The 25,443-nt window shown below is 39.9% G+C and overlaps 1 protein-coding gene across 2 annotated transcripts in view; it reads left to right on the forward strand.

The window, feature by feature from the left end:
* The first annotated feature begins 5,373 nt into the window (after window positions 1–5,373).
* glra3 (glycine receptor, alpha 3) overlaps window positions 5,374–25,443 on the forward strand; it is a 77,916-nt gene continuing 57,846 nt past the window's right edge. For both annotated transcript variants that reach the window (XM_076728105.1, XM_076728106.1), the window contains exon 1: window positions 5,374–5,685. In XM_076728105.1, the coding sequence (XP_076584220.1) occupies window positions 5,615–5,685 (71 nt within the window). In that variant the 5' untranslated portion in view covers window positions 5,374–5,614. The remainder of the gene's footprint in view (window positions 5,686–25,443) is intronic.

Here is a 25,443-nt window from a genome sequence, read left to right on the forward strand (position 1 = left end):
ACACATTCTCTCTCTGCAAATGCTGACATGGCCTGTGTTGTCATCCACTCAGTTGCAAGCAGGCTGCAGACACAATATCCCATGGCCTCCTTCTGATTTCTTTTGACTTTAATCATGCCTTGCTGTCCTCCACTCTGCCCACACTCACTCAATATTTTTCATGCTGCACCAGAGACAAAATACTGCATAGTTTTATGCTATGAACAAAGGAGGCATATAACTCATTACCTGTCTATCTGCTGAGAAGATCTGATTACAACCTAGTGCACCTCCTGCCTGTGTACAAACATAGAATACAGTAATGACAATCAAGATGGCCCCGTGGATGGCTGCCTTGGTGCTGCACTCTCTGGTACTTTCTTTGTTTTGGTTAATTTGTCACATTTTGAGCTGTCCCTATCTGACACAATACAGTCAGGAGAAACTGTCAAACATTGTTTTTTTTCTCCAGTTTTGATTGAGCCAGAAAGTTTTTCTGAACTTCTTGTTGCAGGTGCAGCAGCTCTGTATGGGATTTGCAGGAGATGCAGACAAATCGAATAGCTCGTTAAGATGAGACAGCAGGGATTTCATACAGTTTTAGTGAGGCTTTACAACACCTGGCTGGCCAGATAACTAACATGGACCAGAAACATCCAGACTCCCTGCTCATTGTTACTGAAGACTTCAACAGACCAAATCTCTGCCACGAACTACATATCGCTCTGTCCTATCTCTGTAGCCTTGGGGCTCTCTGATCACTGTTTGGTCCATCCTCTTCCAACCCACAGGCAGAGATAGTAATCTGCTAAACCTGTAGTTAAAACTAGAACTACAGGTCTGCTTTGACTGCACTGATTTGAATGTTTTTGATGTTGCTTTCATGCTATACAGTGATGATGTTGTTGCTATCTTGCTGCTCATTGTCTCCATTTTATTTATCTGTTATTTCTGGTCAAGTTGACCTCGACGTTAGTCTCGATCCTGCTAATTGCTACATCGTCATCACATTCTGATAATTGCTAAATCATTGCTGCATTCTGCAAACTGCTGTCATGTCATTGCGTTTGGCAACTGCTGTCACGATCTTCGCCATCTTTGCACCATTCAGGGTCTGTCATGACACTATGACACGCAGACTCACTCACGGTCTGTTGTGACCCACATCATCCAGACAAACGTGGTTTTTAATGAACTCATCCTCTTACAACTCCCACTCATGTCCTGATGTCCGCAAATTTTGAAGTTCACAGCATGCCAAGCTACAAGGAATCCTCGAAGTTCAGAGATGACAACGTCATGTTCAGTGTGTCTCCTCTAGAAATACAGCAGCACTAAGCATTTGCAGGCCTTCTCTGCCTTTGATTCTAACATCAACCCAGAATGCAATGCCATTCACAGTCTATAGCCATATTTTATGGGAAATGGCAAGTTGATATAAATATTGCCCAGAATGCATTGTTTTCTTTGTTCCGTTGTTTAGGGCTATTTTAATGGGAAACAGTATGTCACTAAAGTCTGTAGATTACAAGTAGGGCATTGCTGGCTAACCAGGAAAAAAAAAAGAAAAAAAGAATGAATAGACAGGAAATGTGCCCTGCAATGGCTAGGTAAGCACTGACCTAGCCAAACTTTACATGCAGTGCTTTCACATCATATCTAGGGGACAAAGTCAGTGAATTCAAATAAGGCAGGGCCAAATTTCCGTGCATGGTTTGTTGTCCCGACAGCAGGTCAGCAGCCATAAATCTGTTCTAATTTTTTATTTTCATTCCTTGTATGCAATTATTTCCATCCCGAAGGTAATGATGTCACTCATTTAGCTAAAGAAAAAAAAAAAAAAACATTCACTGATAAGTATTTTCAGTGCATGGGTCGTTGTCATGATCGGTCAGCAGCTGTAAATCTGTTTTAGGATGGTTGTTCACTAATGATTACTTTTCTAGTCATTTATGACAATCAGTTACAATAATGGAAAAAAAATAATCTGTTTAATTCTTCCTTCAAAAATATAGAAAATGTTTGTTCCAGCTACATATTTATACAGATTTATTTACTAACCTAGTTTTTACTTCCTTGTACATCTAAGCAGCAGCAGACAGTGACATAGTTAAGTGGTATGAAATACTTAATCCAAATATAATTTAATAATTTTTGGAAAAAGGAAGAAAAGAAAATCTGGAGAAAAAAAAAAAAGAAGAGAGAGAGAGAGAGAGAGAGAAAACAGAGGACCTTGTTTTGCTAGAGTTAGATTCTGTTAACTGGTAATTGTTCATATTTTTTCCCATGAACAACGGCTGTTGACAGATGTATCTTATAAGTGATTGGTCAACTCAATAATATTGATAGGCCAAAATAAAGTAATGTAATAATTTATTAATTTCAATTTCAATGGGAAGTATCTTCTTGTCCGTACCACATTTTATTTTTTTATGTCAAATGGATCTCTGGAGGACAGAAACTATATTGTTTTTTCTCATTTGTTATTCTTTTTTAAGTATAACTGCTACATTACTCAACATTTAACCAGGGATTTTAACCTTGTATTTAATTCTTTATTTTAATTTAGCCCATTATGCCAGTCTCGATCATTTTACATTTTTAATGTCTTAATTGATGTTTATATTTTTATATTCTATTGCTATTCTGTAACGTATTTTTGTATATTGTATGGCCAATACTGCCACCCAGTGGCACTCATGTGGCACCTATGGCTCTCCTATGGCAGCTAGTGGTGCTCTTCTAGTACCTTCTGGTATTTCTGTTGCACCATGCCGGCCACAGAGTGCAACTTTGGTTCCGCTGTCTTTACTGCAGTGCCACTATCCGCCAGTGTCACTAGGAGCAGAAACCCTTTCAACTAACTCCACTGTCAACTCATCTGCTGCAATATTTTATGCTCTGAGCAAGGTGATGTAGTATAAAGAGCAAGAAAGTCTGCAAATGGAAGAAGGTGGGGTGAATGGGTGGGTCAAACAAGCATGACTTTCACCCAGAAAACTGGAGTTTGTGTGCTTTGTGAAACCAAAGATGAACAATCTATTCCAATATTTTTTCAATAGTTTCGATTTCTAAACCTAATCAAATTGTGACTTTTTCATAGTAGTAACCAGACATTAGAAAGGGGTTTGAATGACATTCTGGCAGGAAGCCCTTGTGGGTCACTGGAATAAGAACATGTTGGATGGCGTGGATGCGTTTATATTTGAGTTTGTTGAAAGCCTGGTGTGTCTCAGTCAGATGCTAAAATGTTGCGTGTCTGTACAAGACCCTGTGGGATCGATTAGGATAGGATAAAATACTAAACCTTATGTAGGTTTGGGGAGTGGTATGCCTCTAACAATTCACAAGAGGAGTTGGTATTGAGTTGAACACCTGGAAATGTCAGAAGTCCCCTTAAGTCGATTTTTTCAATTCAATTGCTCTAATCTGGGTAGAGCTAATAGTGAGTACCTGATCATGTCCGAATGAATGAATCAAGCCAGTCAGATGTCTTCTGTGGACAGATCCTATGGTAGGCCACATGACCGTCCGCATTCTCACTGGGTTGGACATTACTGAATCCTCCAAATTCTATCCAGTAGTTAAAAAGAACAGCTGGAATTTTAAATGCTAAAAACATGCAGAAGCTGTCTCCCTCACGTTGGGATTCAGGAATTATTTAGTCATTCATTCATTGCTCATTTGCGGGACATTTTCAGGAAGAGATCTCATGTGGAAGTGATTTGAAGAACACAAGTAGTGCTGTCTACCGCTTTAGATGTGCAGACAGTGTATTGCACTTCCTTCGGGAACAACATGCAACTATGCCTATAAATGACATACAGGCTTGTAGTGGCCCTATGCTTCATGTTGGTTAGATATACAGGGGGCCAACTTGTAACTATAACAAGCTTTAACAACAATGACATGTTAACAGAAGGTAAGAAATAACCGAATAAACACTGACTGGTGGAACCAGTGAAGAAGGTCTGACCACATCTTAAAGACAAATGCATTTGGACCCAGAGAGTACAGCACTTCTTCCCTTCTCTCAAACCTTAAACATGTGTTTGGGAAGGAGCTAAAAGTGTGACAGACCAAACTTTGAGCCACTTTCATCATAACCTTGTATTAGCAACTTACCAATCCAAAAAAATGAATTAATTTCACTTTGGGGTGGAGTTTTACAGAGTTTTAATGGACAAAACTATAATTAAAATCATTACAGTCACTAACCACTATTTTTTAAAATCATATAATGCATCTTTATGTTTGTATGACAGTGGTATCATATAGTGCAAAAAAAAGAACAAACATTGTGAATTACTTGAATGATCTCTTTAAGGTCATTTTTGTTGCATAAAACTGCACACTGTGAGGAAAAAAGGCAAATATAAGACTGAAATTTTTGATTCATGGAACTTCATTGAAGCAGCTAAGTGGATCATATGGGTGGGCTGTAAGCCTATTTAAAAGTTAATTGTGCATAACAAACTTGCTGAGAAGAGACCAGTAAACATAAAGATGTATGTAACAAAATATGTTCTCTTATATGGGCATACTAAATAATGAGTATGAGTTTAAAGAGCTGCCTCTCAGCTTTAACTTAACGGTATTTGCATCCACATCTAATAAACCATGCAGAAACAGTAGCTCTGTCTATATTCCTAATGACTAAAATGCACAATGAGTCCCACACTGATCACCCAATATAAATGCAAACACCCTCACAGTTGAAAGTCACCAACGGATCGTCGTAGCCTGTGTGTTAATTTAAAATCCAAAGTACTGGAGTAAAGCCACAATGAGCAAAACACTCTTAAAATTCTTAGGGACTGATTTGTATTAGCTCCCATTCTGGCTTCAGGGAGCTCGTGATATAAAACTGAACTTTAATTGACATCTCCACTCTATCCATGTCTACTTTGGCCACATATGGCAAACTATCATTAACACACGCTTCTTTACAGCCGGGAATCACAACCACATGCGACTCTATGCGATCCTGCCTAACAGAGCGGAATGACAGAGAGAGGGCAGGGAAAAGATGGAGAAAGAAACAGATAGAAAGAGATGGAAAACAAAATTTAGATGGTGGCAGGGTGGAGAGCTAGCCCACATTGGGACACACGGGCCTACAGAGAGAGGGAGAGAGGGGGGGCGGGGAGAGAAAGAGAGACCGTAATAATGCATGCGGTGCGTGTTAAATTTGATCCAGCTCGCTGGGCTTCTAATTTCAGATACAATTAAGCGGGGCAAAAAATAACAACACTGTGGACGATTGGCTGAGCTGTCTGCCGGTCATGACAACCAGAATGGAGGGCGGGTCTCTCTGCCCCCATGCTTCATGAGGGCACAGAACAAGCCCAGAGCGGAGTCATAACAGCTATCTTGCGATTCGTCTGCTTTTCATTTCTTAACCCCTTTCAGTTAGCTGGTTAATTCTGTGAAATCCCTAGCTACCATGTTGTTTCTCGTCCTAGTAATCGGAATTAACCGAACACTGACAGTTTTTGGAGTTCCTCTTGCGACGGTATGTTTGTGAGTTGTCCCCCGCGTGTTGTTTGACCGCAGCTGGAGCACGAGCGCTGTTCGCGGTGCTGAAAGCTTCAAGAGCCGTGGGTAGAGGAGAGGTTAGCGAGCCTCTGGAGAGATGAGGAGGAGGAAGCTCTCAGTGGCGGGCTTTTTACTCGCCTGGAAACTAGTAGGCATACTGGTATTCAGGTAAGACCTGGCTTTTTGTTAACCCACCTGACTGGTAATCTGCCTGTGAACTATAGATAGATAGGTAAACCTAAAAAAGTGTAGCTAAGTTGTTTTAGATTGATCTGAAATGGCTTGTGTATTTGCTGATCAATGTTTGTCGACACTGTGCATTGGCAGTAACTTGGACCTGGGCCCTGTTGTAGGCGAGGGGTCACTACACCGACCGATATTGGCCAGACTAATGCTATCTGCCAAAGTGTTCTTATTACAGATATGTTAGTATTAGCATAAATGAGGAAGGTTATAGAAAATCAAATTTCATTTAATACGTGTTTTAAAAGCTGGACTCATATATGTACAACACATTTATTTATCAAAATGTCATTACTAGTGCAGTACTGATTATATATAATCTACATTTTTATGCTATCTTCAGGTTGAACTGTAAAACACTATATTCCCATCTCAATATGCATCCTTGTCATTACTCTTGAGGTATCCCTGACAAACATGCTCACTTTTAGACCTTTTTGTTTGTTTTCAAACATTAAGTATCAACTGATACTGTATTGTCCCCAGATTTTATTACTCTCTGAAATTCATTCCAGTCTTCAAAATTCAATATTAGTTGGGTTAGAGTTGAAATCCTGCAAATAGTTAACCTTTCTCAACAGCCACAACAGTAGTTAGTTGCTAGTTTTGCCTGATAAATTGTCTGTGTGGTTGTAAGGACAGGGTTTGCTTGAAACAACATGTAATCTGACCTCGTGTAAAGGCAAAAGTGTTTGTAGTTGTTCCAAATGACCAAACTCTAAGGATGAGCGAGAAGGGTGAGATGCGATAAATTTTACAAACAGGGATAAGAGTGCGCACTCCAGAACAGTCTCTCTGTTTGATGATCCAACAAGCACTTCAATTGAAGCCCACTTGTTACTTCATCCTGTCTGAAAGTCAGTTGCTCTTAAAGATCTGTGGGTTTGAACAATACTTGGCTGCACAATATGTGTTTATAATGAAAGAGCCATAGTGAGTCTGAAGAGGTCAGTTTGCCTTTTGTTTCGTCGCTCCATACCTGCAGATTTTTAAGTGCACTCCTTGCTTTCCCCATCCAAGTGTTCACTGGAGATAATCACAAGGGAAGCATCAACACTCCTCAATCTGTGCAATATTCACTTTCTTCAAGCATCCAGTCTTTTTTTTTTTTTTTTTTTTTTTTTTTGGCACAGATTGTATTGTGCAGCTACTTCTGTTATAATATGCTTACCTTGGCTACAGCACCTTCCAATAAGCCTTTATCTAGTGAGTGGTGAGTTCTATGTAATGGCATTCAAATTGGTCATTGGTGAAATATTTGAAATTGAGATTGAAATTTGCTGGTTGACTTTTGTTGGTCTTTCTCAACTTTATTTGAACCTCAACCAGAACTCGAAAAGCAGTTGCTTCCTACAGTGGAATTTGTAATTGCACAATAACTTGCATTGTGAAAGGCTAATGTATTTTATTTAAACCTGATCATTATACTTGACTAGAAGTACTAAGTTCAAGATGACATTCAAATTAAGGAAACAGGGATCAGTTTGACAAATGCTGTACCCTTGACATGGCTTAACTTTACTTGAGATAAGATTTTTTTTAAAACCCCTAATAATTGGCTCAAAGTCCCAAAAGGCAGGTCAGTGCCTACTGATATTAACATGATTTCCTATGCTGTCATATCTACTCTGCGCATTTTCTCCTTTCCTGCTCCTTTCTCCCTCAGCTCGGAATGTTTGACATGCTTTTTTTATTTTAAGTTTAGGCTTTCTAAAAGTAAAACGCAGAAAACACATTCTTTAAACTTTGAGCAAGCTTTAGCATAAAAAGCAGCTGAAAAGATCAAAGCCACAGTAAATCTTCTTAGAGGGTCATGGATGGATTCAAAGACAAAATTTAACAGGCTTATATTCTGTCATTCGACGGGAGCTGGACTTGATCTGCCTCCAGTTTGCCATTCCTGTATAGTACTCAAAGTCTTTGTTTCTTCCCGTATTCTATTTTTGCTTGTTTTTTCTGTTGTTTCGTTGTCTGAATGCAAAGGGGCATTATCCATGGTCACTGGTCATATCATACTACAACACTGGCTATGCAGCAGCTTATTATCTGGAGCAGGCATATGCTTTCTGCAACTGTGTTTGTGTGCATATGTGTAGTATGTGCAGCATGAGTGAAGACAGAAATTTATGTCACGACTGATCTCATTCTTCTGCTGTTTTTTTCTAGAATGCATATGTTTGTGTAAGTCCTCCATCCTCCGCTGTGTATAAAGCTGGGCACATTATACGAGGGTACCGGTCATTTGGTATCAGCCTTAATGTAGCTGTGTTTATCCATGGATATATCCCACTATGGATAAAACTTTGACTCCAGTGCTCCCCCTTATATTAAAGTAATCATTTTAAATATGAATGAAAAACATGGTCAATTGTGAGGGTAGCAATCTCTAAGGGTGACCAGTCGCCAAAATTGTATAGTTGATCATTAAAATAAGTGTAACGGTTAACACTAATTCAAAAGTCCTGTAGAAAGGCCTGTTTCAGACAATTGACAGAAAGTGTTTAATTTCTGCAAGTTTCTTGCATAATGCAGTACATGTGTACACAGACACAGACCTGTCTCTTGAATGTTTTAGTATTTGCCTCTGTCTCCTCTCTCCATTACAAGCCATTGCAAGCCTCTGGCCCCGATTTTACGTTTTCCAGTCTATGTTTTACTGGTGTGTTAAATGATGTTCCTGAGGCCAAAAAGAAAAATCGTCAATTCAGATAAATCAATCTTTTCCATAGAGACAGAAATAGATCTTATGGCTATGCATGGATTAATGAGAAGGATGGTAAATATGGCCTAAATACTATACAGACTGAAAAAAAATTTTAACATATATTTGAATTAAAAATATATATAAATTGAATCAATTTGCTGTCTACTGATACTGTGTTGCTCACAGTGTTTTACTATTCCCTTGAATGGAGTGTTCTGTTCTGATGTCATCCACCTGTGGTGTCATGATGTTAGAACAAATGTATTTTAATTTGTTCTGACGTCATGCTTTTCTCTATTGTGCAGCCTTCCTAAGAAAGGCTTTTTATTTTTTGTCAAGCATACTCAGACTATATACTGTAATATATGCTGTAATATAAGGCTTATGTCAGCCTAAGAAGGGTGTCACAAAAAGTAGCAAAGATTGTCCACACTGAAAAAAGTGGTCTGTAGGCTACAAATTATTGTAAGACATTTATTAGCATAGGGGAATTAAAACAGTATAAACATCTCAACCAGAGACCAGCTTCAATGTGCTCTAATCTGTCAGGTCATACAGGCTCTATCTATCATTTCAAAGTATTTACCTTATGCTTCCCCGCCCAATTTTTTTTCTCTACTGGTTCAAACCAAACGCATTAATTCTTCAGGATCTCCACTACAGTGATTGTACCGAGTTTAGCTACACTTCCACCATACTATTACTGCTTCTTAACTGTACATGTTCAAGTAGGACTGATGTGAAACTGGGGAGAAATGAACAACATCAGAAAAGAAGAGGTGTTCTATGACATTTCCCTCAGGTAAATACTGCTAATGGTATTTATGTCTCTCTGCCACATAATCTTAGGTTAGTTTTTATGTCTAAACTCTCTACTACAGTTGGTTTTTACAGGTTCATTTGTGAAAAGTGATGTACAGAGCCCAGTGAAGTAGAAAGTATTTGTTGTAAGGAGACCCAGAGGTGACATTTTAGCATGTGCATGTAACGATAGCACAGTATCTAATGTAAACGCTTACAGTAATTACCAGGATTACCCACAAATCAATTGTACAGTAAGTACTCATAATTCATAAAATTAGCCACTGTCCCCCATGTGTTATTCTGACTACTATGAGTTTTGTCAGACCAGTGACACCATAATCAGGCTGTCTGGAATAGACTTTTATCCTTTCAGCTACCATGTCAACACAACTGAAAGAATTACTAAACTCATAAAGTAATTTGCTTATGTAGTTGAAAAACTGCTCAATAAGCCTCTGAAGCGGGTTTGAGGAATGTACAGTGTCTGTGTTTCAGAGTAACTTAGATCTTTTCACTTGAGAAGTTTACACTTGTCAGACAATTATTACCTTATTTATGTTTAAAAATGTTTGTCAAAGATGTGGATTATCTGTTTGATACCCTTTTAAAATGCTGTAGAAAATATTGATTATGGAACTTATATTGTGATCTGTTAACATAGTTATAAAGTTTGACCTTGACATACAAATGTCTTCTGTTTCTAACAGTCATTATTTACTAACTATAGTAAAGGATTACTAGCAAAACTTTTTCACATCTTCTTAGTCAGGATGTTAAATGATCCTTTTTTAAATTATCCTAAATGCAAGTTTTTCATATCACTTGTTTAAACAGTGAAATTAACTGTACATCTGTAACTGTGGTGAAGTGCTGGTCAGTGTGCAAGAAACAGAGGTTACACCAACATCATCTCAGTTGTATAATTATGGCAGCATTGTGTAATTTGTGTAACTCCTGCATAATGACCATTTCTTTTTCACACACATAGTTATCCATAGTTATCCACCTCCAGGGTGGGTCCATCAAGTAAACTGAAATACAACAGCAACACACACACACACACACACACACACACACACACACACACACACACACACACACACACACAAGGTTTTCTCTCTGTTCGGTGGTTTGATCCCTGGCCTCGGCAGTCTTACATGTTGAAGTATCCTGGTGCCAGATACTGAACCCCAAATTGATCCTGATGCTGTGCCATTGGTGTGTGAGTGTATGTGAATGGATAACACTCATAATGGGCAGTTGGCTTAGCCACCGTACGAATGTGTGTGTAAATGGGGAAGTGCAGACTTGTGTTGTAAAAGTGCTTTGAGTGGTCGTCAGAGTAGAAAAGTGCAATATAAATACAGTTCATTTACCATTTAACATTTTTCATCATTTTTGGGAACATTACATAGACCACTTCTTGCCTAACCCTAACCCTTACACTAACCTTAACCCAAGTCTTCACACTAAAATGTAATGATTTACATTATGGGTCTCAATGTGACTGAGGTCCTTGTTACTGGAGCAAAATCTGAGAGGGAGAAACTGTCTGAACACCTAGATCCACTTACACTTAACACCAAGGAACAGGTCAAAAACCTTTGTGTTATCATGGACTCTGACCTAAATTCTGAACATCACATTGAAACGTGACTAAAACGTCCTTTAATCAGTTAAGGAATACTGCCGGAGTCAGACCCTCTCTCTCCCAGGCAGACACAGGAAAGTTAATCCCTGCTTTTATCTCTAGCAGGCTGGACTACGCCTCTCTCTCTGGTGTGTCTGAAAAAGCTATTGGTCAGTTACAGCTCGCACAGAATGTAGCAGCAGGTGTTCTGACAAAAACCAGACAGAGAGCCCACCTTACTCTAATCTTAGAATCTTTACATTGGATACCTGTCTGTCACAGACATAATTATCATTATTATTAGTAGTATTACTATAAAAGCTAGCAGGTCAAGCTTCTAACTCGAAGACATTAAAACAAATGATGGTTTAGCACTTCCTTGCTATTATTCAAGTTCCTTATCTACCAAACAAAATTCTGCCACCTACCTATCCATCTTCAGACATGCCATGCTCAATTAAAGTGAATAATTCACCATACCTTCAAAACCTGGGGACTGATTTTACAATTTTAGGTATAGTATGTCTAAGATTACAAACCCAAAGAACAAATATTTATGCATGTATTGGAACATATTTAATGGTGAAATTACAAAGCCACCACAGAGCCCAAGTTCCCCAGCCCTAACTAATTCCACTTACTAACTTGTCTCAACCCCATTCTTTTTACCCACCAGATATTTGTGATTGATGCTTGTATGCTAATTTCACCTCAGCCAAAAAGACAATCAGAAACTGAAAATCCTTCGGGACCCAGGCATAAGGTTCATGCCTCTCATCTAAGGGGCTTCTTCAGTTCGAACTGACTGGTGGGGAGTCCCAGGTATTTAACCTCTTTGAGGTTGTTGTCATGGGCATTGAAACCACTTGAGTGTGGGTGGCTGTGTGAACAACAGTCATCAAGGTTGTTACATGAGGAAAGTTGTTAAAGGTCCCATATTATGAACCTTTTTAAATGAGTTACATAGGTCTATGAGTTCCATAAAACATATTTTTGAAGTTGTTCGCTGGAAATAGCTTGTAGGAAAAGATTCTTGCCTCCCTCTTTCCGTCTGTTTCAGTCCCTTTCAGAATGCGCTATTTCTGGTGTCTGTAGCTTTAAATGCAAATGAGCTGCTGCTGCCCCACCCATTAAGTGTTACTGAGGTAACCGGGAGAGCTTAGATTCTAACATAGCACTACCCATGTGAAAGTAGTGGACATGGCGGCAATGAACAGACCGAGTGCTTCAATAGTTCAAACCTGAATCGGATCCTGAAGGGAGGAGAGGCTCCTACAGAACCTCAGAGAATATTCAGCAGGACGCTTCTGAATGGTCAGTCAAAAAATGTCTTTCTATGTTTTTTTCTCTTCAATACGAGGGCCCCCTGTACAGGGAGCAGCATGAGATGCGCGCAGTTCAGATGGTCAATGCTCAGGCTAGGAAACACCAATCCTAACTTGTAGCATACCAGAATGACGGGGAGTAACTCAGCTAAAAGCCTCTACCAAGCATTCCCACCCAAACGAAACATAATTCATACCCCAAGAAATTATATGGTCATGTAATGAAAACACAAAAATAGCTTATGTCCACTTTAGTGCTTCTGCTGATTTCACTATGTCACGCAAACCACACAAGCCTGGTATCATATGAAAGAGGTCCTGGTTGTTTACATAAAGAGGAGGGGGTTTCTAGAGTTGGGGGAGTGCTCATCATGCGATATATTGACTCTGGGGATACTTCCTTCTGGATTGTCATTGGTGTTTCTATGGTGAACTTGGGTGCTGCCCCTTGAATCTCTTGACTCTGACTGGTCAATAGAGGTGCTCATCGAATTCGACCACTGGGTTGCTGAGATATTGACCGGCCTAACTGAGCTGTTAATTTCAGCGCTCCTTGTCATTTACACATGAATGGACGGAGCACACACAGAGGACACTGCTGACCAGCACTACTGGCCATCCACCTCAGGCTGAGAAAAAGTAGCTAGCTGGGGCACGTACAATCAAATGTAAAATGTGGGTGCTATTATTGGTTGCAAATACTGGTATGCAAGGTTTCTTATTTCTTTAGCTTTATACATCCATGAATCGTCATTTTTTTCTATTTGTTTGTATAGGTGTACATGTGGAAATTTTGCAACAATGCAGCCAAAGCCTGAGAACATATGCTGCCAGGAGGTGCCACAGGTCAAATTATCTTTAACTACACTTATGATTGCAGTGTATGATTGTAGACAGGGTTCTAAATTAACACCCGCCAACCCGCCAAATGCGGGTTAAAATTCATATTGGCGGGTGTAAATAAAAACTTAGTAGCCAATTTGGCTGGTAATGCATTAGGCAATCATGTCAGTCAGAGCCGCTCCACAGTTCTTGGTCATTTGTCCCCTGACAGTCCGTACTACATTTCCCATGAACACTGTCGTAATGCTACGTGATGACGTACAAGACGCCCATTGGCTGTGCGCAGGCACACTACAGTCTGTAGTGCAACCGGCGCGAGAAACCACGGAAACGCAAACACAAAGAAGAAGAAGAAGAATGAACGGCGGCGTATAAACTGTAAAAAAGGAGACTGAGCTAGCTAAAAGTAAAAAGTAAAGTTAAACTAAATGCTGCAGTGGTTGGGACAGACGTCTGGGGGCGAGAAGAGGAAGGAGGCAGGGGATGAGAATGTCGACAAAGCGTGCGAAACGAAGAAAAGAAAGTTTAACGCTAAATGGCTGACAGGTCGTGAATGGCTTGTGTTTGATCACGAAAATGCCGTCATGTTTTGTAAGGATTGCCGCGTGTACACGAAAGAAAAAAACAAGACGAATAATTTTGTGGTGGGGACTAATAATTTTAAAGTCGAGGCAGTAAAGGACCATGAGAGTGCCCGAAGTCATCAGGAGAGCCTAAGGAGTCTGTAATACTGACTGCTGCACTATTTGTGTTTTCTAGTTGTACATACATAATTCAATTTATTACCAATGCAATTTTTTGCAAGTGTTTAAGTCATGGCTGTTACTTATATATATTTCTTATTAAAGAAGGAAAGCAGAAACACTTTAAGTTGAAAGGAAAAATACATTTTATTAGGAATGTAATGATACTAAATACTGGAAAAATGTCTTTTATAAATCTGACAGCATCATTTTTTGTTTGTATAAATTAAATGTTTGCACTTTCTGTGTATATTTTGTTTCATGTGTTGTACTTTCTGTGCATTTTTCATGCCAACAATGTAAATAAAATGATCAAATGCATTCAGTGGCACTCACAATCTCTCTTATTTTCACCAGGAAAAAATTTGGCTAGTGGAAATTCTGATTGGCTGGTAACTTTAGAAGGTCACCAGCCACATTGGCTGGTGATCAAAAAAGTTAATTTAGAACCCTGATTGTAGATAACATACCACTACAGATATTCACCTTATGTTGTGCATAATAGGTTACAACACGGCTGCAGCAGCTGGATGAAAGGCCTCCATGCATGATCAACCATCCAGGTTTGGAACCTGTTTGCCTAAATGTGTTCGCGCTGCAGAACGCATGCAAAATTTACAGGGCTGACTACAGCTATGGGGGATAGAGCAGTGAGTTTTGTCTATAATAACCTGCTTAACTTCACTGTTCATACACCATAATCAGCAGCAGGTAGCTGTAATGATGCACTGACCTATCTAAAAATAGAGAAGTGACATCAACCTTATCTTACACGTATAGCTCTGCCAACAGCTACATGCAGCGTAAAAAAGAATCACTCAATAATTAACTCCAAGAGAAGAAACTCATTGCACAGAGTGGTTGGCTTGGAGTGTAAATTGTGCTGTGATGTAGCAGTCTTAACCATAAACTCATTTTGCCCTGGGCTATGCTAACATATTCCAGTTTTGAAATATTTCCAAATGCATTATTTTCACAATTTTCCCAAGCTTAGACCCGGCAGAGGGTTTGTGTATGTATCACTTGACTGACTGGGTCCTGGGTTTGCATGTGGGGACCACGCTGATTGCTAACTAGAAGCTAGCGGTTAGCTTTACATTGCTCTCAATGGCAAAACACACGCTACAACACGCAAGAGTATCTAAAAAAGAAACACACAGCTAATTATTTGTATACTTACATGTCCCTCATCTGCAGATATTCCATGCAAAGTTGGAAGTGACCCCTCCCTTAGAAAAAGTTTCCTGGCTAATCCTGCCTCGTACTGACCAAGATTGGGGAAACAGTCAGCCTAGAAGTGGTTAGCACACACCAACAGGTTTTTGACAACTGTAGCGGGGACGTTGCCTTCAAAAATGAATTCAATCCACGCCGCACTTCTGTCGTTTGCGGCTGGGAGACAATGTAGTGAATTGTGCTCGTCTTTACAGCCAACAACAGAACACTGCGTGTGGTGCCTCGACATGTTGATTCCTAACACGGTGCTTTTGATAACGAAATGGCGGATCTGTGAGAAGGTAGCGCTGTATCGGGTAGGTGGGGAGACACTGTACTTATACCTTGATGGGAGGGGAGATGAGGAGGGGGGTTGTGGCTGGTGGGTGGGAATATGCAAATGTGCCCACTTGTTACGTCAGTGTAGGTGCCGAATTTGATCGGCTTGTTTGGAAGCTGCAGGTAGGGTGCTTTCAGAAATCCGTATCTCAAAAGAGCATGGACGATCTTATTTCACACTTTGCGTGTGACACCACGAGAGACCCAAAATAACACCCCAATTCCAGAAAACGTGAGTTTTTCATAATATGGGACCTTTAAATCTCCTGGGAAGAGATGAAAGGACAATATTATTGGTTGGGGATAAGCAGTGTTGTAGACCTCCTCCTCTGTTAAGAAATGGTTTCTCTATTTTTACATAAATATCCTCCTTCACTACTTTCTCTAATCATTTGTCCTCCCTGTCCAAAATATGTATATTATCCTCAATTGAGTGTCATTTTTCATTCCGGTGTAGGTTCTTCACTGCTCTGGATGGCATATGCAAGATAGCTTTTCTTGTGTTTGGGTGAGCAGTCTTTCAGGTGGAACAGTTTCTGTCCTCATGTTGCTGGATGTTAAGAACACAGGGATGTGGTGTTTGTTAAAAATGCTTCTGATCCTCCACGCATGTATGGAATGATGATGATGTTGAGCTTGTGTGTATGTGTCACTTCCCCTCTTATAATGGTGCATGACAAATATGACCAGAACACTTGTTACTGCGTAATGAAACGTGGCTGAAAAGCACATTTAACTGGTGCTCTGCTTGGCTGTGCATGGGGGGAGGAGGGGGACTCCACACTAAGTGAACATTTGGCTGAAGGCAGTAGTCGACCCTGTCCCTCACCGCACTGAGTTGTCCTAGGCTGTAATGCCAAAAATACCCCAGGGGTAGTTGGGAAATGTAGTGTTTCTGATGTATGTGTTAATCCAGCAGCTAATTAGTCTGAACAAGTACTACAGTTGAGAATAGACTAGAAATGCTACATATTAATGCAAAGACAATTAATTCTGAACAGAGGAAGGTAGGCAACTGTTTTCACCTGAGAGTGGAGTCAAGCACCTTGTCTCATCAGGACTAAAGGTAAATTGCTAAAATCAGTATGTGTGATTTTAAGTGCGAATAAAAATTCATTGATGCCAAGGTAATCTTTCCTTGGTATTAGCACAAAAAGGGTGGATCCACAAAGGGTGACAATAAAGTATTATTGAATTTAATTATATATATTTTTTCTTTGGGAGGCAGCTCTTGTTCCAAAATAAAATAATGCTTATGCATCTGCAAACATCTTTCAAGGCCTCTCAGTGAAAACAGTCTTGTAGCGCTCCTCCTCCTGGTAGTTGTAGCTTGGCCTCTGTCTCTCTGACTGGATCAGCGTCATCTGAATTTCCCAGGGGGTATGTAGAAAGAAGCAAAAATGTCTGATGCTTCATGTGTATCTTCTAAAGGCCCATCATTCCCTATCACTATCGTTTCTCTGAGAAGGCAATCAGCTGTTTGTACTTGGGTAGAAATCCCCTGTGAAAAATATCTAAGAACTGTGGTACATTATGTAGTGGTACATTTAGCAGTTTTCAATCTGGCCGGTCAGGATGGCCTGTGTCTGAGGTAACAGAGAAATGGCCTGCAGCAGATTATCACATATTCCAAATCTGGAAAGCAGTGGTCAGAAATTGTGGTTATGTCAGTGCACCAGCTGATGACTGTTTTCTCGCTGAGGAATGAATTGTCATTGACACAGAAGAGTTCAAATGATGAGTCACTGGCGAATGCACTAATTAAGTTATGTTTTGGTGAAGCAAACCACAGATGTCTGTTCATAATCATCAGGTCTAAGACAAGTTTGGTTTTTGGCCAGAGATTATAACATGAAAAGACATCATCGAGGAATAATGTTGTTCTGGTAGATCCTCCTTTCAGTTTCTTCAAGAGTACATAGGAACACTTTCTCCTCTAGAAGGCTTGAAATTGAGTTTTGGTGTTTGGAGAGTCTGCCTGACACCAACCAGCTACTCTTTTCTAAATAATTTGTAAACCTTTAGTTGGATTCTGCAGCAACAACAGTCTTAACAGTGAGATAGACACTGTTGTCTTAGAGAGGAGAGTTACAGCACTTTACAAACTAACAGTGAAAATATCTCAGCAAAGAGTGTCATGAGCAAAACACTTCTGTTTAGGATAGGTCAATTTTTATCAAGAGCATATTTCTACAATGTACTATCGGGATTGTAAAGATCATAGGTAACCTTCCAACATACATGTTGGAATTATAGATGTTGGTCATTCAAAAGTGTTTTTATGTTTTCCTTTATCATAAAAATTAATATAAGTAAGAAAACTATGATTTTGTCCTTAAATATGTGTAGGTCATCTCTTCTACCCACATGAAAAGGTTGATTTACTGTATTTTTGTCATATATTACATACAAGTTAACACAGTGTTCTCATTTTGAAACTCATGTTGTATAAAATCATGTTTTTTCTGCAGATGAGTTTTAAAACAATGAAGACATTAATATTCAGTTTCCCTCCTGACTGTCATATGTGATCAATAATTAAATTGCTAAGTGTACATAAATGTGTGTAATGAGCTGCTTGTGTTTACAAGACCTTTGACGTAATGACCTTATGATTTTTTTCCCACAAATCAAGAATTTCACCATGTCTTTGTTTTTTGTACGTGAACACCTACGGACATCTTTCTCTCAAAATTAACTGTAAGTTTTCACTGACGTATCCTTAAAATTACAATTAAACTGTTCAATATCATATCACAAAATAGTTCCAATAAAGCCTGTCCACAGTGGGACTGGAAATTGTGTTTGGAAAGGAAGATTGATAATGACTTTTTAAAGGTCACTTCACATATTTGAGCACGAAATTGGATTCTGTTCTCTTCATTGTATTTGGGTACAGCAGAAATTCAGAGATAAATCTGAAAACCTGAGAAAAGAAAACTATTTACAGATACCAAGAGGGACGGGTGAGAAGCTTCCCCTTTAAGTCAGCACTGGCATTACGGGTTTTCCTTAATATTCTTAGAAATGTTTTAAGCATATGATGCTTTATGTGTTCCACATCTGGATGTGTGTTGCCATCAGTGTAGTGTGTGACAGTTGAACCAGCAGCAGTGTCTCTCAGACTGCTGGTGTCCATTCTCCTCCTCGACCAGCAATGTCTCTGCTTTTGTGTGTTTATGCACTTTTTGGCCTTCCTTTAAATCAAGCCGCTTTTCAGTATTTCTCCTGCATTTTGATGCTCATAACTTAGATGACTAACTGCGTCCGTGACCCTCTGCCTCTCTTTTTTTATTTTTGTTTGCAATGCCTCTGCTCAGGCCTCCAGACTAGTTTCATCTCCAAAGTTTTCACTGGTAGTAGAATAGAAATTGTACTGGTGTCTCTCATGAGCCAATAATTAGTCCGTTAACCAAATAGTCAATTAACAGAATTAATCAAGCCAAATTTTCAGATAATTTAAAGATTTATTTGCAAAGTCATTTTTTTAATAGCTGTATTTATTTATTTATTTATTTTTTCCACTACATTCAGACAATATAAGATATGGGGCCTCCTCAGGTGGCTCAGGAAGTAGAAAGGTTGTCCACTAATAAAGTTAGTGCAGTTTGCAGTCTATAAGTGTCCTTGGGCAAGATACCAGACCCCAAGTTGCTCCCAGTGAGTGATGTGTGAGTATTCATGTGAATGGTTATCACTGATGATGAGCTACAGATAATATTTGTAGGCCTACACTGGAGGCGGAAGATACCATGTGTGTGAATACCAGTTTGTGTTGCAAACCATGGAGTGGTTGGTAAGACTAGAAATACAATTTATAAATTTAATCCATTTTCCACAACATAAGCCTTTTAGATCTCCTGTGGGGAAATTTGCTTGAAGTAGCACAAGGACAGCAGATAAAGAAAGCAAATGAAATAAATAATGAAGTAAAACACCAGTCAAAAGTTTGGACACACCTTCTCAGTCATTGATTTCTTTATTTTTATTACTGTCTACCTTGTAGATTAGTACTGAAGATGTCAAAGCTATAAAATAACACATGTATATAGAATTGTGTAATAAGCAAACAAATGTAAACAAAGCAAAACCCTCTATATTTTAGGTTCTTCAAAGTCCTCCTTATGCTTTAATGACAGCTTTGCAAACTGGAGCAATTACCCCAGCCAGCTTCAGTTTGTCACTGTCAGCAGGTTAGTGTTGATTGTATGATCGGTGTCAGGTGTGCTCAGGAGAGGAGGAGAGACCTGCCAGCCACACCTGTGCATATAGACACAAACACATAACAAACAGGGGAGAGACAGACAGAAGACGGAGGGGAAGGGAAACACAAAGGAGTGATCACACAGACAGTTACAGCACTTTCACAGCCTCATATTATCTCCTTTCTACTGGATGTCCTTAACTTGCAGGCTCACAAAAGGACAACACATAGTGGGCTTCTCTGCTGTTTTTGGTGTAATTGATGGGACGCACACCAGCATTATCGCAGACATTTTTGTCAGCAGAAAGGTACCACAGCGTCTATGCTCAAATTGTTTTCAGTGTGCACTACAAGATTTTGGACATTGTTCCAAAATGGCAAGACTGAACAGAATGATAATGAAGAGAGTCACCCAGAAGAGGACTTCCTTACGGAATCATATTTACAAATTTGAATTTCAATGCAAGTTAAAGTCAGGGTAACATAGAACTGGTTGCTGTTTTGTGCCAATATACCATATAGTTTTACAAGGTGTACCCTAGAAAGCATGTTGTTACAAAGACACGTACAGTACATTGCACTTGCTTTAGGAAGAGAGAGTGATTGAGAGAATGGATGGGAGAGATAGTATAAATGCAGTCGAGTATGTTTCTACGCCTCTTGGCTGTGTTTGTGCTTCCCTCCATGTGGCATATTACAAAAAGCATGACTTTGACTGAGGTTGCTCCTCATTAAATACTGTAAGCCTCCATATAGTTGGTGAGATACTTGCAGAACCTTTTAGCCTTTTTGGCAGGCACTTCATCCTCCTCACATTCATCCTTCTTCATCTTCTTCATGTTTTATTGGAAGATTCCATTTAAGTGAAGACTTGTTGCCACTTTTTTTTTTGCAAAAAGGTTAAAAATATTGGAGATTTTCAGGAAAATATTTGAATGGGAGGACAGTGGGAAAAAATACGGGAAATGGCCTATAGTGTATATTGCCAATACCTGAAATTGAAAATTGTTCTTGATGTTCTGTGTACCTGTCCACTGGTTTATGAGAACCAACATGTCCTTTGTTGCATTTCCATCTGCTGAATGATTGGACTGTGCCTTCCCAAATATATTAAAGACAACCTCTGCTACTTGAGACAGCTATTTAGCAAGTGGTCTACACACCTAAAAACAATCCAGCATAAGGTCACACGTAAATCTGTATGTAACTTTGCCAGCAGTATAAGTAATACCACATCCACCTATTTGTGAAGAATCCTGTTTGTATAATTCTGTTTGAATCCTGCAGTCTCCCCTCTTGCTTCAGACTGTAACCTACACCGCTACTTTTCTAACTCTGCACTGGTACGCACACCCAGAAGGAATGATCCGTTAATCTGCTGTGCTGTATTCTCCCCTGCCTGCCTGTTCTCTTGCACTGCAACATTGGGCCCAGATTTTCCTCTCAATATGGTTTTACAATGGTCAGCCAATTGAGCTAATAGTGAACATTGTTCCTCTGTCCAGGTGGTTTTTCTGGTTCATTTTCTTCTGTCCATTGCTATTCTCTCATTTGTTGTTTATAGTAGAGTTATATGCCAATCAACACGTCAATTTATAAAGGCTTCCCAGCAATCACATAAACTGTTTAAAGTCATTTCTCCCCGTTAATAAGTCTATCAAATATATCATGTACTAAAATTACCAGCGTGGTAAATAAATGTGAGCAAATAAATAGAACAAGTATCTATAGTATGTGAACAGGTTATTGTGCCAATAGGCCTGTATTTTAAAATGATTAGTAGACTACTTTTAAAGTATTGCTTACAATTTATTCAACTGAGATGTTCATTACATTAAATAGTGTTCTTAGTCACACCATGTCCTAGAGACTTAATTCTCTGATTAGACCTCTCTCACACACACATTAACCAACGACATAGTTTAAAAAAATGTGTCATACCTTGCAATGAGGCAAACCAGACCTTCTCACTAAGGTAAAAGTTCCAGTCCTTTCTTAGCTCAGAGTTGCTCTGAGAATTTTCCTATCATTTCTTAAGCTAGGGCTCCTGGCTAGAAATTTTTAGGTTAAGTTAGGAGGTCTCTGAGTGTTTTCTCATTATGTTTGTGAATATGGCCCCTGGTAACTACTTCATCAAACTGGTTAAGATAATGTGAATAGTGTTCAAACCTATAAACCTCAGTCTAAATAGATGGGAAGAGCCTGCAGACATTCTCTGTTCATGAATTGGGATCTTTTTGTTTTGTTTTGTTTTGTTTTTTTTCTTTTTTAAAGACAGTTCAACTTGGAACAGTCCTGTACACTTAGCTAAGACTCATCGACATCCATATCCATATCATACACTAGAATAACGGATTCTTGGAACATTTTACCCTTCCTGCATACTTGTTGTCATGCTGATAGAGATAGGGTGTTATGTAATTGTAGGGATAAACCAAGGTCTCCAAGGCACACTCGGTATGGCCAGATGAAAAAGGCCTCTTCTCTGTGTCTCTTCACGTTGGCTTCATGGGGATGCTTTATTATATAATCAGAGAGCTTGTTATAACTAATTCTGTCAGCACTTAAAACCAAACCTCTGCCAGACAGGGTTGGACTTTTTCGCATCTTGGTTGCAGAGAGCAGGTGATATGTTATGTATATGTTCAGATGAAGGCTGATACTGAATCCCCTAATATTTGTGAGTCTGATATTATTGGAGAATTATTATTGCTGTTCCCTCGAAAAAAAAAAAAATATCTGGAGCATTCTAGGACAGAAAGAAGATATTAAGCCAGTAATATTTATGCTGTAAGTTAATGTATCAAGTATCATTTCTTGTGTTTAAATCTTACACTTAAAGCTGCAGTAGGTAACTTGTATAAAAGTAATTTTTTTGTCATATTTGCTAAAGCTGTCCCTACGCCCAGACAGCAGTACATGAAACATGTAATCTGTGAAAATAAAGGCTCCATTGGTCCCACCTACTGCTCCTACTGCGATTTGCAAGAATCCACTGCGCCCGACACAAAACAACCAATCAGAGCCAGAGGAGCGTCTGAGGGAGTGTCTGACATCTATCAGTCACTACTCACACACGCTACAAACCGCCCCCTCCCTCCACTCATGCTGCTGGCTGTCGCTCACTCAAACAGCTATGAGCGGTGTCAGGAGGCTAGTGAAAGCTATGGAGTCTCGATCTTACCTACTGCAGCTTTAAATTTGACAAAGTCAGTGACGCAATTATGGAGTTGTTTTCATTTATATGCAAATGAAAACATCTGGCAGAGGGAAGAGGGATGCTTCCCAGGTCTCTGCTCAGTTCTGGCACTGTTGTGCACAGGAATAGGTGATTTGTTGCACAGCTAACCTAAATCTTCACTAGGTAATAAGTTTAATGTCAGGTGTAAATGGTAAGTGACTGTATTTTTATTGGCCTTTTTTTCAAAGCTCTTTTGCCTCCCATTGACACATGCAAATACACCAGTGCACACACCAATGGTAGAAAGCTAACATACAAGGTGCTGGCCTGACCATGGGGAGAAATTCAGGGTTCAGTGTCTTGCCCAAGAACACTCGGCCGTATTTAGAGGACGGATAGTCATTATCACATGGACCAGTTTGACATCCCAGTTTTTCTGGTTTGAGGAGACATACTTCTACAGCATGTTGACCAATGTTTCATTTGACTTGGATGGAGAAAATTGGGTGGTGAATGATGTGGAGTTTTCAGACTTCCTGGGTGACCTGTGCATAGACCTCTGTCTGAGCTGTGTCTTTTGGTGCAGACAAGCATTCTACCCAAATGGTGAATTTGCACACCACCATTCAATTTCCGGGCCTGACAATGGGAAAATTATCCCTTTCCATTGTTGAAGGAAATTGAAGATCTTGTGGTTCATATTTACTGGTTTAGTATTGAAAAGTGGACCAGGCATCCCTCAACATGTTCTGCTACGTTCTACCTAGTTAGCATGCTACATAGCTGAGGGTTCCATATGTGGCTTTGGTGCTGTAGTGGCCATCACGTGGTGCATCATGGACATACATTAGCATTATCCCCATTTGCTGTTGAGGGACCACAAGCTGTGGTGACGAGGGGTCATCAGGGGCATAGAGCAGCACATTGACATGGAGGTGCAGCATATGCTGAATTTGGTGTACTTGGCAGAATTCAGGTAGCAATACAAAGTCAGTATATGTGTTGGCATTTTTGGCTGGGTATGACAGGTGAAGGGTCATTTTCTAAATGGAAGTATCCACAAGCTGGAAAGCCACTACATGAGAGATAGAAAATAGGGGGGATAGAGACAACAGGTCCCATGTGGAAGGGGCAGCACATGCATCTGCCCAACTGTGGATGACCACGTGGACGGCCAGGGTGGGTTGGTTGGTTTTTAAATTCCCATGGATCTCCATGTAGTGCTCCTGCTTTGGCCAGTGAGTCCATTTGATCATAGTGCTTGTGGATCCTGGGTCCCAAGAGTGACTTCTGACCTTTTTCCATTCCAGCTGCATGTCGTTGGTTCTGACAAGTTTATCACAGGCCATGTTTATCACATGGGCTCCCCAAACTGAGACATCCATAGTCAGATTTGGTGTAGATGAGCAAGTCCTTAATGTGGTGTAGGCAGCTGTCTGGAGAGGGATGGGGCATTGCTGCTGTCTCTGTGTACTGCGATGTCTGCAATCCCAAGTTAACTTGTTGGGGCAGACATGGGTTGTCATTGTTCCATATGATCTCTGCACCCACCTTGAGGACTCGTAATATGAGCATCCATTCAGAAAGTGACAGAGTTTCACTTCCATGGACCACTTCCATTCTGTTCTAATTGGAGAATGCAGCAGTCACATGTGTTGTGGCGCGACCAATGGTTCCAAACACTGAATAGTTCCTGCACTGAAACTCATTCATTTTCAGTGTTTCCCAAGCATACTGGTTGGTAAGTTGATGAAATTACTCTATTTTTCAAACTCTCACCCATTAGCTGACCTCTCATGAACCTAGTCAACAGCGGTATTTTATGGAGCCAGCTTTAGTTAGTGTTTATGGTAATATAATAGCTAGATAGATTCTAATTGAACTTAGCTAATGTGAGCAATGTTTAACTAGCCAGTTTATTGCAGTTGTTGGCGTTTGATTTGTGTACAACATTTATATTTGGTCTTCAGATTTATTGTTAAAGTTAGCAACACTTCGTTGCTTGGTGGTTCATCAGTAGTGGGTGATAAAATCAGCAGCACAAATATGGACAATCACTGTAGTCCTGAAAAGAAAATATAACTCCAGATATCTAATTATCTCTCATATTTTTCTGTTGAAGACCTGATACATGACACTCTCAACCACAGATTCTGGGGAGCATACATGGGAGATTGAATTTGATGGCCCTGTAAGCCACTTATCTACAAAGGATCCAAAAAGCAACAAGCTATGTAATTTTGAGAAACAGCTCTCTGTATCCTGCTGAATAATCAGTAGTCTTATTCCTCTACCTACACCTCCATCTTTTCGTTTGTCTCTCCCTGGACTTCTGTGACAGAGAGGCCAGCTCATCACAAGACCAGGAGAATGAGACGTCCTCACTTAAATGAGGTGGCCACCACATATGATGAAGGAAGGATGGGCTTGAGTTCAGAACCAGTCTCATCAGCATTGTGCTGCCAGGAAAGGGCATCAGGCTTCACATTTCTAGAGTGAGGAAGACAGGTGACAGTGAGGCTGAATCAATAGAAAAACAGGCACCACCGAGTAGAGTCTCTTGGTAGACTGCATGGAGGATGTGTATGTGGTTCTTGGAGTCACTCCAGACCATTATTGGTTGCTCCAAGCCTTCCAGCCAGTAGTGCCACTCCTCTGATGCCAACTTCACGGCCAAGAGTTCCCGGTCCCTGAC

This window comes from Chaetodon auriga, chromosome 4 (assembly GCF_051107435.1).
Source record: "Chaetodon auriga isolate fChaAug3 chromosome 4, fChaAug3.hap1, whole genome shotgun sequence".
Taxonomy (NCBI): domain Eukaryota; kingdom Metazoa; phylum Chordata; class Actinopteri; order Chaetodontiformes; family Chaetodontidae; genus Chaetodon; species Chaetodon auriga.